This window comes from Pelophylax lessonae, assembly GCF_965119305.1.
Source record: "Pelophylax lessonae genome assembly, chromosome: 2".
NCBI classification, from domain to species: Eukaryota; Metazoa; Chordata; class Amphibia; order Anura; family Ranidae; genus Pelophylax; species Pelophylax lessonae.
The window spans coordinates 94153347-94168584 of record NC_138769.1 but is presented as its reverse complement, the minus strand read 5'-3'; the positions used below and the strand labels follow the sequence as shown (position 1 = coordinate 94168584).

General features: G+C 47.7%; 2 protein-coding genes across 5 annotated transcripts in view; both read left to right on the top strand.

The window, feature by feature from the left end:
* GRIK1 (glutamate ionotropic receptor kainate type subunit 1) overlaps positions 1-15238 on the top strand; it is a 691364-nt gene that overhangs the window by 191871 nt on the left and 484255 nt on the right. The gene's annotated exons all lie outside the window — the stretch shown is intronic.
* LOC309546623 (uncharacterized protein) lies at positions 3762-4535 on the top strand (the record flags this gene model as incomplete). Its single annotated transcript, XM_082246362.1, has 1 exon — positions 3762-4535. The coding sequence occupies one exon, from the start codon at positions 3762-3764 to the stop codon at positions 4533-4535; it is 774 nt and encodes a 257-aa protein (XP_082102488.1).

Genomic DNA, 15238 nt, shown 5'->3' with positions numbered 1-15238 from the left:
CACAAGCCCCTCCCCCTCACAGTTAGAAAACAGCCCCTAGGCGCACATTTAACTCTTTGATCGCCACTTGGTTAACCCCTTCCCTGCCAGTGTCATTATTACAGTAACTGCATATTTTTAGCACTGATTACTGTAATAATGTCACTGGTACCCCCAAAAGTGTCAAAAATGTCAGTTAGGGATCCGATCTGTCTGCTGCAATGACGCAGTCCTGCTAAAAATCGCAAATCACCGCCATTACTAGTAAAAAAAAAAAAAGACATAAATCTTTCTCCTAGTTTGTAGACGTGATAACTTTTGCACATACCAATCAAAATACGCTTATTGTGATTTTTTTTAACCAAAAATATGTAGCAGAATACAAATTGGCCTAAAATGATGAAAAAACTAAATTTTTACATTTTTTATTATTGGGAAAGGGGGGAAGCCTGGAGATGGATGCACAGCAGTAAGCGGAAGGCTGGACATGACTGGGGTTTGCAGGGAAGGTTGCTACCCAGTGGGGGTTAACTTTTTTAAGGAAGAACTAAAGCAGGTGATTGGTTTTTGGGAAGGTGGGGCAGGGTGGGGCAAGGTGGGGTTAGCAGGGGCTAGTTTAGGGTGGGACCAGGGGTCCGGTCAGTTGGAGACCAGACAGCAATAGGAGAACTTCTGTACCCCCCCCTTGTCTATCGGTATGGCAGATTTGGACTCTATGCTGGCCCAGTTACGCAGTGCGGCCATGGCGAATGGTCCGCAATGGCTTCAGGCCAATATGGATGGCTTACTACAGGGGTCGGGGCAGGTACCAGCTTCGCCTGCCCCAACTTTATCACGGCCTAGGAGGTCAAGGCCTCCTGAGCGCCTCAGCCCAGAAACGACCCCTAGGGTCCGCCGTCGCTTAGGGAGCCCCCCTAGGGACCCTTCGACCTCGGCTGTCAGTGGGAAGCCTCCTACAGGTACAGCGGGGGTCGGGAGGAATCCTCGACAAAAACGGGGCCCTGGCAAAGTGAGCGCAGCCCCCTCCAGCTCCGTTGCCCCCTCACCTGCAGCTCTGGAACATCCGACTGGCTCCCCGGGTCCCTCCGGTGGCAGCGCGGTCCGGCGTGGGAGTGAAGTGCGGGGTCCGGGTGCGGGCCTACTTCCGGGTACGGCCGTGGCCTCTCGTGGACGAAGTCGAGGCTCCAGGAGGGTCCCCTGCGTCCCATCGGTGGTTCCGGACCGGATCTCGGCGCCCGCCGCTGTCCCATTGCGGCGGGGCGTTCGGCGGGAAGAAGAGGAGGCGGGAATGAGTGGCGGTGCTCGGCCGGAGGCGTCCGTCTATGACGTCACGGGCATGCGACCTTCGGATGGAAGCCTGCTGAGGACAAGTGCTACAGCGTCGCAGGGCAGTGACGTCACCGCCCAGAGCCAGACCTACGGAGGCCGCTCTGTTCCCTGCAGAGTGGCAGCTCCCAGCGATGGAATCTTCAGCCTGTCCGGCTGCAGCGGTGGCTCTTCAGGGACTGGCCAGGTGTCCCACTCGGCGGAGGTGGAAGAGCGCTCTGAAGGGGAACTGTCGGCATCGGATGAAGAGGATACTCTGGACGTCGGGGCGGCTCCTCATTCGGGACACGGACGGACGGCTGAGCGGAGGCTTTCACCGGGTCAGCCAGGTAAGTCAGTATCCTTTGCCTCTCCTTCCCTTCTGTTTTCTGCTCCTTCTGTACCTGCCTCTCCTCCTGTCGGGTCTTCTGTGGTATATTCCTCTGGTGTGTCTGCTCTGCCTGCTGTCCAGGCTCCATCTACGCTGTCTGCACTGCTTAGTTCGTCTTCTCTCCCAGCAAGGGGGCCCTCTTCGCCTGTTATTGGCCCGGGGGTCCTAGGTAGTGGTGGGGGGACGCATGTTTCAGGGGGTCTGGGTGCACAGGCAGTCCCGGACGGCATAGGGGGAGTGTCTTTGCTGCATACTCTTTTGTCCGGGTTTAAGGATTTGTTGTCCAGGTGCGAGCCGGCATTAGCGGCTGCACCCGCGGGGGCGCCGATACATGCGTGGGCTGCTGCAACAGGGGGGGTTACAGAATCAGTGGGGTCGGCAGCGGGATGTTCTTCTGTTTCACGGCCGCTGGCGGAATCCACTGGATCAAAAGAGGTGAGTTTGGTGACGCCGGTACCAGCTCCTTCGGTCCAGGCCACAGGTGGGTTGGCTGATGCAGTGGAGGTAAGTTCTGGGGTGCCGTCGTCTTCTCCTGGGGTGACGCCGGTGAAAAAGGGGTCGGGTTCAGCAGATGGGGACAAGGAGATTGTGCGCATGGCGGATTCTGCGAAGTGCGAAGTTTATGTCTGCTTCGAGGGACCTCTGGGTGCTCATTTGAAAACGGAAGAGAGGGAAAAAATTTGGCGGGGTGAGTATGTTGAGATTTTTACTCTGCTACCGTTAGAAAAATTCAACTTGGACAGGGTCAAGCCTGATGAATCGAAAAAGGAGGAGGAAGAAAAGCGCCGGTATCGTTTGATTCCGCGGTCGTTTACCAACTGGTTGCAGGCTTTCACAATTCTGGCCAGTGTAATAGGGGAAAAACATTCTGATCAGTGTTCCCCCCTATTTTGTTATTTGGATTCCATTGGGGAAGCTTATCGGGTCTACGGTGGTACGGCCTGGTTGCGATACGACGAACATTTTCATCAACGCAAGGCCGTCAGACCATCTTTGCGCTGGGATCATAAGGACATCAGTCTTTGGATGCGCCTCATGACCCAGGCTAGATCTACCGGTCACCCCTTTCAGGGTGGGGTCGGGGGGGCGGCTTCCTCGTCTTCTCCGGCCGCAAAACGTAAAGGCTTATGTTGCCAGTTTAACGAGGCCACTTGCAAGTTTGGAACCTCCTGTCGCTTCAAGCATGAGTGTTCCAACTGCGGCGGAAATCACTCGTCGGCACGATGCTTTAAGCATGGGGGAGCAAAACATGCCGACGCTGGTAAGAGGGCGGACGCCGGTGAAAGTGGAAAGGTTGGCCAGGTTCCTAAGTAGGTACCCTGATCGGGAAGCAGCCGCTCTTTTGCTGGGGGGGTTTTCGCAAGGCTTTCGCATTCCTTGTTCTTTGTCGGTGGTTCCTCCTCCCGGGGGCAATTTAAGTTCCGCTAGGGCGCATTCGTCGGTGGTCTCGGCGAAGCTCCTGAAGGAAGTGAGGTTGGGCAGGATGGCGGGCCCTTTCTCGTCTCCGCCTTTGCCGAATCTGGTACTCTCCCCTCTGGGTGTGGTTCCAAAAAAGGAACCTAACAAGTTTCGACTCATTCACCACCTGTCTTATCCCCCGGGGGGTTCGGTGAATGACGCTATAGCGGACGACTTATGCTCGGTTTCATACGTTTCGTTCGATAAAGCGGTGGCCTGGGTGCGTCGTTTTGGGCGGGGGGCCCTTATGGCGAAAACTGACATTGAAGCTGCGTTTAGGTTGTTGCCGGTGCACGCGGACAGCCTGCATCTTTTGGGTTGTGAATGGCAGGGTGGAATTTTCGTTGACCAATGTTTGCCTATGGGCTGCGCCATTTCTTGTTCGCTGTTTGAAACATTCAGTTCTTTTTTGGAATGGGTTGTTAGGGATGTTTCTGGGTTGTCTTCCATAATTCATTATTTAGACGATTTTCTGGTGATAGGTCCTCCGGGGGAGGTGATGTGTGCGACGCTTTTGGCTACGGTCCAACAGCTGTTTGATTATTTTGGAGTCCCATTAGCCCCTGACAAGACTGAGGGGCCGTGCACGGAACTGCGATTTCTGGGTATTGTCATTGATACGATGGCAATGGAATGCAGGCTTCCGGTTGACAAGCTATTGGACCTACGCAGAGTTATTGCAGGGACCTTGGACACACGAAAAACTCAGCTGCGTGCCCTGCAGTCTCTGCTGGGAAAATTGAATTTTGCCTGCCGCATCATGCCCATGGGGCGGGTGTTTTGCAGGAGGTTGGCGGCTGCCACGGCGGGAGTCAGGGCGCCGCATCATTACATTCGCCTATCTAAAGAGCATCGGGATGACTTGCGGGTTTGGGATTTGTTCTTGAGCTCCTTTAACGGCCGTTCGGTTTGGTTGGAAGCTCCGGTGTCGAACTTTGACCTGGAGCTGTTTACTGACGCGGCAGGCTCGGGGGGTTTTGCGGCCTATTTCCAGGGGCAATGGTGTGCGGGGGAATGGCCGGCCTCCTGGCGGAATTCTGACTTCATTCGTAACTTGGTTCTGTTGGAATTATTTCCCATTGTGTTGGCCGTGGAGTTATGGGGTCAGGATTTCACCAATAAGAGGGTCCGTTTTCATTGCGATAACCTGGGGGTAGTTCAGTCAATCAACAGCATTACTGCTTCTTCTCCACCGGTTATTAGGTTGCTTCGCCACCTGGTGCTCAAATGTTTGCTCCTGAATTCTTTTTTCTATGCTGTGCATGTTCCGGGTGTTGACAATTCGGTGGCTGATGCTCTTTCTCGCTTCCAGTGGGACAGGTTTCGGAGGTTGGCACCGGATGCGGAGCAGCAAGGCCTGATGTGTCCCGGGGAGCTGTGGAACATCGTCTCGCCGCAGTAATGGATTTGGTTCGGGCGTCGGTTTGTCCTTCCACTTGGACGGCCTACGAAAGGGTGTGGGCGACGTGGCATCAGATGGTGAGTGAGGTGGGGGGTCTTTCTGGTGATCGGGAACGGTTGTTCCTGCTCTTATATTTTGTGAGCCTGAATTTTGAACAGCGTGTGTCTATTTCTACGTTACGCCGCAAAATGGCGGCCTTAGCCTTCTACTTTCAGTTGTGGGGGGTTGCTGATGTAACCAAACATTTCCTTGTTCAAAAGGCCTTGAAGGGTTATGCGAGGGGTACTCGTTCGATTGATTCCAGGCTCCCGGTTTCCTTTGATGTGTTGTCCCGGGTGGTGGACTGCTTGCCGGGAGTGTGTTCTGCGGACCAGGAGGTGGAACTCTTCAGGACGGCTTTTATCTTGGCGTTCTTTGGAGCTTTTCGGATTAGCGAATTGGTGAGTATTTCCAGGCGGGGGAATGGGGGATTGCAGTTGGGGGATGTTTGTTTGCATCCGGACAAGCTTCTGATCCGGATACAAAGGTCAAAAACAGACCAGCTGGGCCGAGGGGCTTGTGTTGAGCTAGGGGTGGTTCCTGGGTCCTCGCTTTGCCCCGTGGCTGCGGTGCGGCATTGGTTACAGGTGCGCTCCGCTCAACAGGGTCCTCTGTTTTTACGAGCTGATGGCACGGCCCTCTCACGTTTTCAATTTACGGCTGTCTTCCGGAAGTGCTTGGGGGCAGCCGGTTTTCAGGGGACGGATTTCTCCTCTCACTCTTTCCGCATTGGAGCCGCCACGGAGGCGGCTCGGTGGGGCCTTGGGGATCAGGCCCTTCGGAAAATTGGGCGTTGGGAGTCCAGGCGATTTCGCTCGTATGTCCGTCCGCATCTGTTGTGATGCGGCAGAGGGGATCTGTTCTGTTTCTGGTCGGGGGCCCAGGGGCGGTCATTTATTGAATGTTCGTTACGTGTATGCTGGTGTTTTTTCTTTGTTTTTCTCTGTGGTTTTTTGTGTGTGTTCTCAGGACGTATGTTGGTATGTACCCCTCCTTATGTTTTACAGGAGCCACGGAAGTCTTGGTCTGGATATTAGGACATTCTTATGTGGTCTGGGGTGCTTGGAGGGCAGCGGTTAGGCCAGAGGGGCGCCAATTGGGTTTCAGCAGGGAGGAGGTGAAGGTTAGATGGATTGGGGTCTCAGGCATGCTGTGGTCCCGTGTCCTCCCTGAAGTCCATCGTTGCGCCCGTCTTGAGCGGCCGCCCGACATACTTTTGTTGCATGCGGGCGGCAATGATCTGGGCCTCCGTTCCTCCAGGGAGCTGATTAGGGATGTCAAATTGGACTTCCTGAGGCTGCGGACGCTTTTTCCACGGACTGTGGTGGTGTGGTCGGACATTGTCGCCCGCACTTCTTGGCGCCTGGCTCGTTCGGTGTCTAGCCTGAACAAAGCCAGGATTAAGGTGAATAAGGCGGTGGCCAAGTTTGTTGTGCGTAACGGGGGACTGGCGGTCCGGCATCTTGAGCTGGAGCAGGACCCGGCCCTTTATCTTAGAGGTGACGGGGTTCATTTGAACGCGGTGGGCATCGACCTGTGGACTTTAGGTCTGCAGGAAGGTATTCAGAGGGCACTGTGGGTTTGGAGGGCTACACGGCCATAAGGGGTCATGCCCGTGTGCTGTGGCTGGGGTTTTTAGGGTCTTGGAGGGCTGTGACTACTTGGTAAGGGAATATGGAGGGGTAGGGCCCATCTTAGGTATGGGTGGACCTACCCCTGGCAACGTCAGTAGGCGGTATCAAGGGATCCCAATGGTTCATAGTCCTTGAGCTGGTGCAGTGGCGGCTGAGGGCCTGGAGGTCTATTGGGGTCAGGGATACAGCCAGGGGGGAAGTCAAGTTGCCTTCCAAGACCCTAAATGGTCATTCGTTTTTAAATTTTGGTATTGGATTGTTTTTGTTGAATAATGGTAATTCTTTGCTAGCTAGTGTTTTACTAGTTAGTTCTAATAAAGTTGGCTGCTATGGCCTTTTAAACCCAAACAAATGATTGTAGTGTCCTTCTTTCTTTAGGCAAGTAAAAGGGGAGTCTGTGGGTAGGTTTGGGTTGTATGGGGCAAGGAGCAGCCGCAGCATCGGCAATACCACAGTCATGTTATATAGCAGAAAGTGAAAAATATTGTTTTTTTTTTTTTCAGAATCGTTGCTCTAAAAAAATGTAAAATCGCAGAGGTGATCAAATACCACCAAAAGAAAGCTCTATTTGTGGGAAAAAAACAATATCAATTTTATTTTTGGTATAGCGTGCACGACTGTGCAATTGTCTGGTAAAGTAACGCAGTGCTGAATCACAAAAAATGGCCTGGTCATAAGGGGGGGGGGGGGGGGGTAAATCCTTCTGGTCCAGAAGTGGTTAAAGTTCATGTGCGTGTAAAAATAGGCGTCCCAATACTTTTGGTAATATCGTGTATAGACGTGATCCTGCGCAGCGTGGCCGCCCTGTAGCAAAAGTACTAGAATATGGAGGTTGGGAAGCGGTTAAAAACGACCTTTCCTTTTCAATCTGCAGCCGCTGTAATTTTCTGTAAAATGCAATGCAATATGGCTACCTGCAGGAGTTCTGTACACAGAATGTATACAGATCATACCCAGTGGTGTATTTAGGTTTTGTGCTGCCCTAGGCCTGACTAAACTTGTGCACCCCCTAATTGAAATATGACCCACCCCTTCCTGTAAAGGCCACACTCCTTCCTGTTTATGACCCGCCTGTCATCTGTAAACCACAGACCACAACCACAGTCTATCAGTGCAGCCTCATTACTCCTCATCAGTGCAGCATATCAGTACAGCCCCAACAGTGGCCTCCAGTGCAGCCTATCAGTGCATCATATCAGTACAGCTTATCAGTGGCCATCAGTGCAGCCTATTAGTGCCCATCTGTGCAACATATCAGGGCACCATATCAGTGCAGCCCAATCAGTGAAGCTTATCAGCGCCGCCTCATGCCCATCAGTGCAGCATATCAGTGCTGCCTTATCAAAGCAACCTCATTAGTGCCCATCAGTGCAGTTTCAGTACCCACCATTGGAAACTCATTAGTGGCCATCAGAGCAGCATATTAGTGCCCATCAGTGCAGCATATTGGCGACCATCAGTGCCTATCAGTGCAGCTCCATCAGTTATTTTAAGATATTTGGACTTGTGTTTGCTGCCACTGATTGTAATCATAGGATTATGTCACTTATTTGTATAATAAATAGGAAGTCCAGAGTCATTATACAAATAAGTGAAATAATCAGTGGCAGCAAACACAAGTTTAAATTTTTTGCTGCCCCCCCCTACAAAGTGCTGCCCTAGGCCTGGGCCTTGTTGGCCTAGGCCAAGATACAGCACTGATCTTACCCCAGAAACATCATTTCCTGCTTGTGTGATTGGCTCACTGATTTTCCCAGAAGTCTGCACTAAGATACAAGTCAGATTTTTGGCATCCCCTGCAACAAAAATGTAATTTTTGGTGAGATACTCCCAATAGGAACATGTCTAAAGGGATGCAGGCCCTGCAATTTTCCTCATTAGAGCCCTGCAGGTGCAGCAGCTGATTGATAATGATGAAACCACTCCAACACAGATCCACAAGGACACACAGGGATTTCTTCAGAATAACAGAAGGTAGGAATCTGCAACAAAGTTTGTTATAATCCTTGCAATGTACATAGATCACTCAGAGGGGAATGTCTTTTTCTCAACAAAAGTGGAGTTACTCTTTAAGACTGGATATTCATATTTTTGCTTTACCCGAGTGGTGACAATGATTGTATATATCACACACAGAGCCGTCTCTGGAAATATTCGGCTGTTTAGGAAGCGGCACATCTCGTGTTTTTCAGGATGATGGAAAGTATAAGCTCTCCCACTGACTGCGGCAGCAAAATCTGCTGCTATGAAATCCCAGCCACGGGGAGCCAGGAGAAGCTTTTCACAACTTGTTTGAGAATTCGATACGGTCGTTTTTTTATGTTTTTGTTAAGTCTGGCACACTTACTTCTGACAAAATAGCTCAAAATCTGAAAATAAGCGAAAGGAACCCGCAATGAGGGAGATGTGAGAGTTTATTTAGAAAAGCAGCCGGAGTATCGGTTCTAATCAGTAATCTGCCAGTTCTCTGCAGAAGAAAATGTGTGGAGTCAGAAAGAACGCTACTTTTATTTCAGGGTTTCGAGTTCCTTCAGCTGGGTGCAAGTTTACCAAGCAGAATCAATGCTGTTTTGAAGGCAAAGGGTGACCACACCAAATATTGATTTGATTTGGATTTTTCTTCCATCATTTACTTTCCATTTTGTTAACTAACAAAAAAAATATCATATAATCACTTTTATTTCCGAAAATTTTTAATTGATGGCATTTTTTTACACCTATAATGGCATTATTCAACTTGAGTCAGAGCTGCACAGTTTGCTTTTTTCCAATGACACCCCTGCATGTGCAGCAGCACTCATGCAGCCCAAGACCATGACACTCCCACCACCATGCTTGACTGTAGGCAAGGCACACTTGTCTTTGTACTCCTCACCTGGTTGCCGCCACACACACTTGACACCATCTGAACCAAATATGTTTATTTTTGTCTCATCAGACCACAGGACATGGTTCCAGTAATCCATGTCCTTAGTCTGCAAACTGTTTGTGGGTTTTCTTGTGCATCATCTTTAGTAGAGGCTTCCTTCTGGGATGACAGACATGCAAACCAATTTTATACAGTGTGTGACGTATGGTCTGAGCACTTACAACTACAAGCCCCCAACCCTTCAACCTCTGCAGCAATGCTGGCAGCACTCATACATTTCCCAAAGACAACCTCTGGATATGACGCTGAGCACGAGCACTCAACTTCTTTGGTCGACCATGGTGAGGCCTGTCCTGTGTGGAACCTGTCCTGGTAAATTGCTGTATGGTCTTGGCCACCGTGCTGCAGCTCAGTTTCAGGGTCTTGGCAATCTTCTTATAGCCTAGGCCATCTTTATGTAGAGCAACAATTCTATTTTTCAGATCCTCAGAGAGTTCTTTGCCATGAGGTGCCACATTGAACTTCCAGTGACCAGTATGAGAGAGTGAGAGCGATAACACCAAATTTAACACACCTGCACCCCATTCACACCTTATAACACTAACAAGTCACATGACACCAGGAAGGAAAAATGGCTAACTGGGCCCAATTTGCACATTTTATTACTTAGGGCTGTACTCACTTTTGTTGCCAGCGGTTTAGACATTAATGGCTGTTTGTTGAGTTATTTTAAGGGGACAGCAAATTTACACTGTTATACAAGCTGTACACTCACTACTTTACATTGTTGTAAAGTGTAATTTCTTCAGTGTTGTCACATGAAAAGATATAATAAAATATTTACAAAAATGTGAGGGGTGTACTCACCTTTGTGAGATACTGTGTATATATATATATATATATATATATATATATATATATATATATATATATATGAAGTCACCTCTGATGAAACGCGTCGGTTACAGTTAAGTAAACACACGCTGCACAAACGATGTTCGGCCATCCTAACTTTGGGAAACAGATTTGTTCCTAATGAGATACGTTCAAGCGTAATGTTGTCATTTTAAGGCTCGGTTCACACTGGGGCGGCACGACTCTGTACTACTTCGGGGGCAACTTGTGCATTCCCATGCACCACGACTTCGGAGCGACTTGCACGGACTTCACATAATGGAAGTCTATGCAAGTCGCTCCGAGGTGGCCCCAAGTAGTACAGGACCCTTTTTCTAAGTCGGATCGACTTGTGTCGCTCCTATTAGAACGGGTCCTGTAGCAGTCAATGGACCGCGAGGGAGCGTGACTTGTCAGGCTGACAAGTCGCCTGACAAGTCGCGCTGGTGTGAATGGAGTCTAAATGTAATTGCACTATTACCTTTTTAATAAACATCACAAATTGTACAATATTGCGCTTTGTGGAGCTTATGTGAAGCAGATGAGTGGAAGTTCCACTTTTAGGTGGAACTCGGCTTTAATCATAGAGTAACTTAGTCACTGTCACCTTGGAAAAACAGATTGACATCTATGCTTTGCCTTTTTGAAATATCTGTAACAAAAAAGCTTCTTCTTTGCCTTTTCGGCTACAGAAACTGAGATGGATTTGTTATTGAGTGATATTCGAAAATCTAAAAAAAAAAAAAAAAAAAAAGAAAACAAAACAAATGCCATAAGAACCTTGTGTTCTGTTCTGAGTTCGTCCTTAAAACGATGCTACATTACCCATACCCACAACTATGAATGAACGAGTCACCGTACGGTGGGGGGGATGAGGGTAAAGGGATGTCATGCCGTATTTGAGTGTTTGATTTATTTTCTACGTAAGCGCGGCTGAAAACACCATTATGGCCAGATTTGAGCCTGACAGCTGGGAACGATCGGGGACTGCTGGGAGTTTTCTCCTAAAAGCAAAGCCTATTGTTCTCTTAAAAGTGTTTTGAGCACTTGGAGATTTCAGCTATTGTATCACGTAGATGAAATGCTTTAACAAAGTGGTAATTTCAGTGTGTACATAGCAGGACTTAAATAGCCAGCTAAGTATTGTTCCATTATTTATGTCCATAAAGAGTAGGATACTTCGTCCTGGGGATTCAGACTCAAAATGCTCATAGCTGTGTGTCAGAAAAATCAGAAAAGCTTTCATATTGTCTTTTAGTGTATTTCTACTTTTGCAGCCAAATAAACACCCACTTCAGTTGTGTTGCATGTTCCCATTCACATAGGATAACTTTAAAAAAATGTAAAAAATTGGTACTTACTCTTTTACTTGCTCTTTTCTGAAAACTCTTGTTTAGTTCTCTTTGTTTAGGAGGGGGCTGGGGGACTGTGTTTGCCATAAATAATTGCCATATTTGACCCTGTATAGCAGGGGTGGGGAACCTACGGTTCGGGGGCCGTATGCGGCCCCCAAAGTCATCTGGTCCGGCCCCCCATGCAGCTGAGTCTGTGTCTCTCTCAGCTGATCTGTCATAATGGAGCCGATGCTTCCTGTATAGTTCCTGCTCCATTATGAGCCTGCAGTACCCACAGCAGTACCAGCCAGCTATACCCACCAGCAGTACCAGCCAGCAGTTCTTTTCAAAACTTACCACCACAAAAAAGTCGACTGCGCTCCAGACTGACCGACGCAAACCTGGAAAACCTGTTGCGAGTAGAAACATCATCAATACCAGCTAACATCACACACCTCACCAAAGAGAAGCAGTTGCAGCCATTACATTAGGGGTGAGTTAATTAAATGTTTGACCAAATATAACAGGATAATTTTTAAGGTGATAATTTTGAACGGCCCCCGAATGGTTTTATAAATACCAAAATGGCCCTTGGCAGAAAAAAGGTTCCCCATCCCTGCTGTATAGCAAAAAATTATAAAAAAAGGAGGCCCTTTATGGTAGGTTTATGCAAATACCCCAACGGTTACCACCAAATTGGTAGTCATCTCCTGGCTCAATACTGAATGCCAAAAAAACTCTTCTGGAAGAGCCCAGAAAAAAGAGAGCCTTATTGAGATGAAAAATAACACAATGGGGTGTAAACCACAGTAATATTTCATTGTTGCAAACAACAGATCTCATTATCAGTTTGTAACACTAACCCCGAAGGAGCTGCTGTAAATTTGCATAGGTTCTTCTTTAGTCCCCGTTCACATTAGGTCGCTCCGACTTAGGGGGCCACCTGTGAAGTCGCGTGCAGCGCGACTTCGGCGCGACTTGCACGGACTTCATATAATGAAAGTCTATGCAGGTTGCCTCCAGGTCACCCCGAAGTAGTACAGGACCCTTTTTCTAAGTCGGAGCGACTTGTGTCGGTCCTATTAGAACCGGTCCTGTACTACACTATGGGAGCGACGGTGCACGACTTGTCAGGCTGACCAAGTCGCCTGACAAGTCGTATCAGTGTGAATGGACACATAGAGCCCATTCAGATTAGCGCGACACGACTTTGGGGAGCGACCTGTGAAGTCGCGTGCACCTCTGTGCACCGCGACTTCGGCGCGACTTGCAGAGACTTCACATAATGGAAGTCTATGCAAGTCGCTGCGAGGTCGCCCCAAAGTAGTACAGGACCCTTTTTCTAAGTCGGAGCGACTTGTGTCGCTCCTATTAGAACGGGTCCTGTGCTAATCAATGGACCACGACCGAGCGCGACTTGTCAGGCTGACAAGTCGCCTGACAAGTCGGGCTAATGTGAATGGGCTCTTAAAGTGGTTGTATCCTCAAAAAAATAAATAAATAAACAAACAAACCGTGCAGGACAAAAGCATCTTCGCTCTGCGTCTCTTCCGGGTTCGGCGGCTCCGGCGCTGTGAGTGGCCGGAGACGCGATGACGTCACTTCTGCGCATGCACGCAGGAGTTCACTTTCCAGCAAGGAGCCGTCAAAGAGCTCTGAAGGTCCGCTTGACCTTCAGAGCGCATGCGCCGCTGGTGTCAGCAGCTGCATGTAGGGCGAATATCTCCTAAACCGTGCAGGTTTAGGAGATATTAATTTTACCTACAGGTATGCCTTATTATAGGCTTACCTGTAGGAAAAATTTAAAAAGCGGAGTATACTACTGCTTTAATCAGTGCAGGCAGCCAGGCACACAGCAGTATCCCATCCACTCAGGCTCAATAGACAGTCCAGGGGTGTCTTTTTGAAGTTTATTGCTAAGTAACTGGTAACTTGGGAAGACAATGGGGTATGAGATAAACCAAAACGCTTGATACATATAGTGTAGTCTTTGCCCACTTACAAAGAAATGGTCTATAATTGTTATCATAGGTACAATTTAAATAATAGAGACAGAATTTCAGCCACAAATCCTGACAAAAACACATGATACAAATGTTCTAAATTGAGATGCAGTTCAGTGAGTAAAATAAGTATTTGATCCCCTACCAACCAACAATAATTCTGGTTACAGTATGTGTTTATGTTGTACACAGATTAGCCCTGTCAATTTAAGGAGGTGCTCATTGTGACAACTCGTTATGTGTATAAAAGACACATGTCCTTTCAGGTTGCCACCCCATTCCTTTAAACCAGGACACATATTGAATACACAAGTTCTGAGGCTGATATAATGCACATAAGGCACTAAGTGAGTTTAATTACCATCTTAATCAGCAACAGAACCTGTGTAATTATTGTGTGTCCTGGTTTAAAGGGATGAGGTGGCCACCCTACTGTCCACACAATCTTTCATGCAAACCCACCATCACGGGCCAAAGAATTGTCAAAGCACGTCAGGGACAAGATTGTAGACCTGCTCAAAGCTTGAATGGACTACAAGACCATCAGCAAGAAGCTTGGTGAGAAGGAGACAACTGTTGGAGCGATTATTCACAAATGGAAGAAATACAAGTAACCATCAATCGCCCTCGGTCTGGAGCTTTATGCACGACTTCGCCTCATGGGGTAAGGATGATCATGAGAAAAGTGAAGGATCAGCCCAGAACTGCACGGGAGGAGCTTATGAATGATCTCAAGGCAGTTGGGACCACAGTCACCAAACCATTGGTAACACAATACGCAATCATGAATTGAAATCCTGCAGCGCCTACAAGGTCCCCCTCCTCAAGAAGGCACTTGTACTGGCCTGTCTGAAGTTTGCCTATGAACATCTAAATGATTCAGAGAAGGAATGGGAGAAAGTTCTGTGGTCAGAGGAGACCAAAATTTTGTTATTTGGCATTAACTCGACTCGCCATGTTTGAAGAAAGAAAAATGTTGACTATGACCCTGAGAACACCATCCCTACAATCAAGCACTGAGGTGGAAACATTATGCTTTGGGGCTGTTTCTCTGCTAAAGGTATAGACTGACTTTGTCTCATTGAGAGGCCAATGGACTGGGCCATGTATTGTAAAATCTTAGATGAGAACCTTCTTCCCTCAGCCAGAACACTGAAGATGGGTCATGGATGGGTCTTCCAGCATGACAATGTCCCAAAACATACCACCAAGGCAACAAAGGAGTGGCTCAAGAAGAAGCACATTAAGGTCATGGAGTGGCCTAGCCAGTCCCGAGACATTAATCCTATAGATATTTATGGAGGGAACTGAAATTTCGAGTTGCCAAGAGACATCCATGAAACCTTAAGGATTAAGAGAAGATCTGTACAGAAGAATGGACCAAAATCCCTCCTAGGATGTGTGCAAACCTGGTAACCAACTACAAGAAACGTCTTACCTCTGTGCTTGCCAACAAGGGTTTCTCCACCAAGTCATGTTTTGCTTGGGGATCAAATACTTATTTTACTCACTGAACTTCAACTCAATTTAATAACATTTGTATCATGTGTTTTTTTCTGCATTTTGGGTCGATATTCTGTCTCTATCATTTAAAATATATATTTTGGGGGTTTTTTTGTGATATAAAAGAAAAAAGACCGAAAACTTTGAAAAAAAAAAAACATATTTTTTTTTTTACATAAAACATATCCAATAAAAAAAATCTTGGCCAAAATGTATTCTGCTACATGTCTTTTTGTTTTTCCATAATTTTTATTGTTTTCTGGATAATTTGTACAAGCAAAAAGTTATCATACAGAATGTGTCTAACACTTATATTTGAAGAATAGTAAATACAGTATGTGCGGTTCATCTGATATTAATAATTTGTTCTCTTAACGCTACATGTTTTTGATATAAAAAATCCCAATAAGTGTTTATTGAATGATTT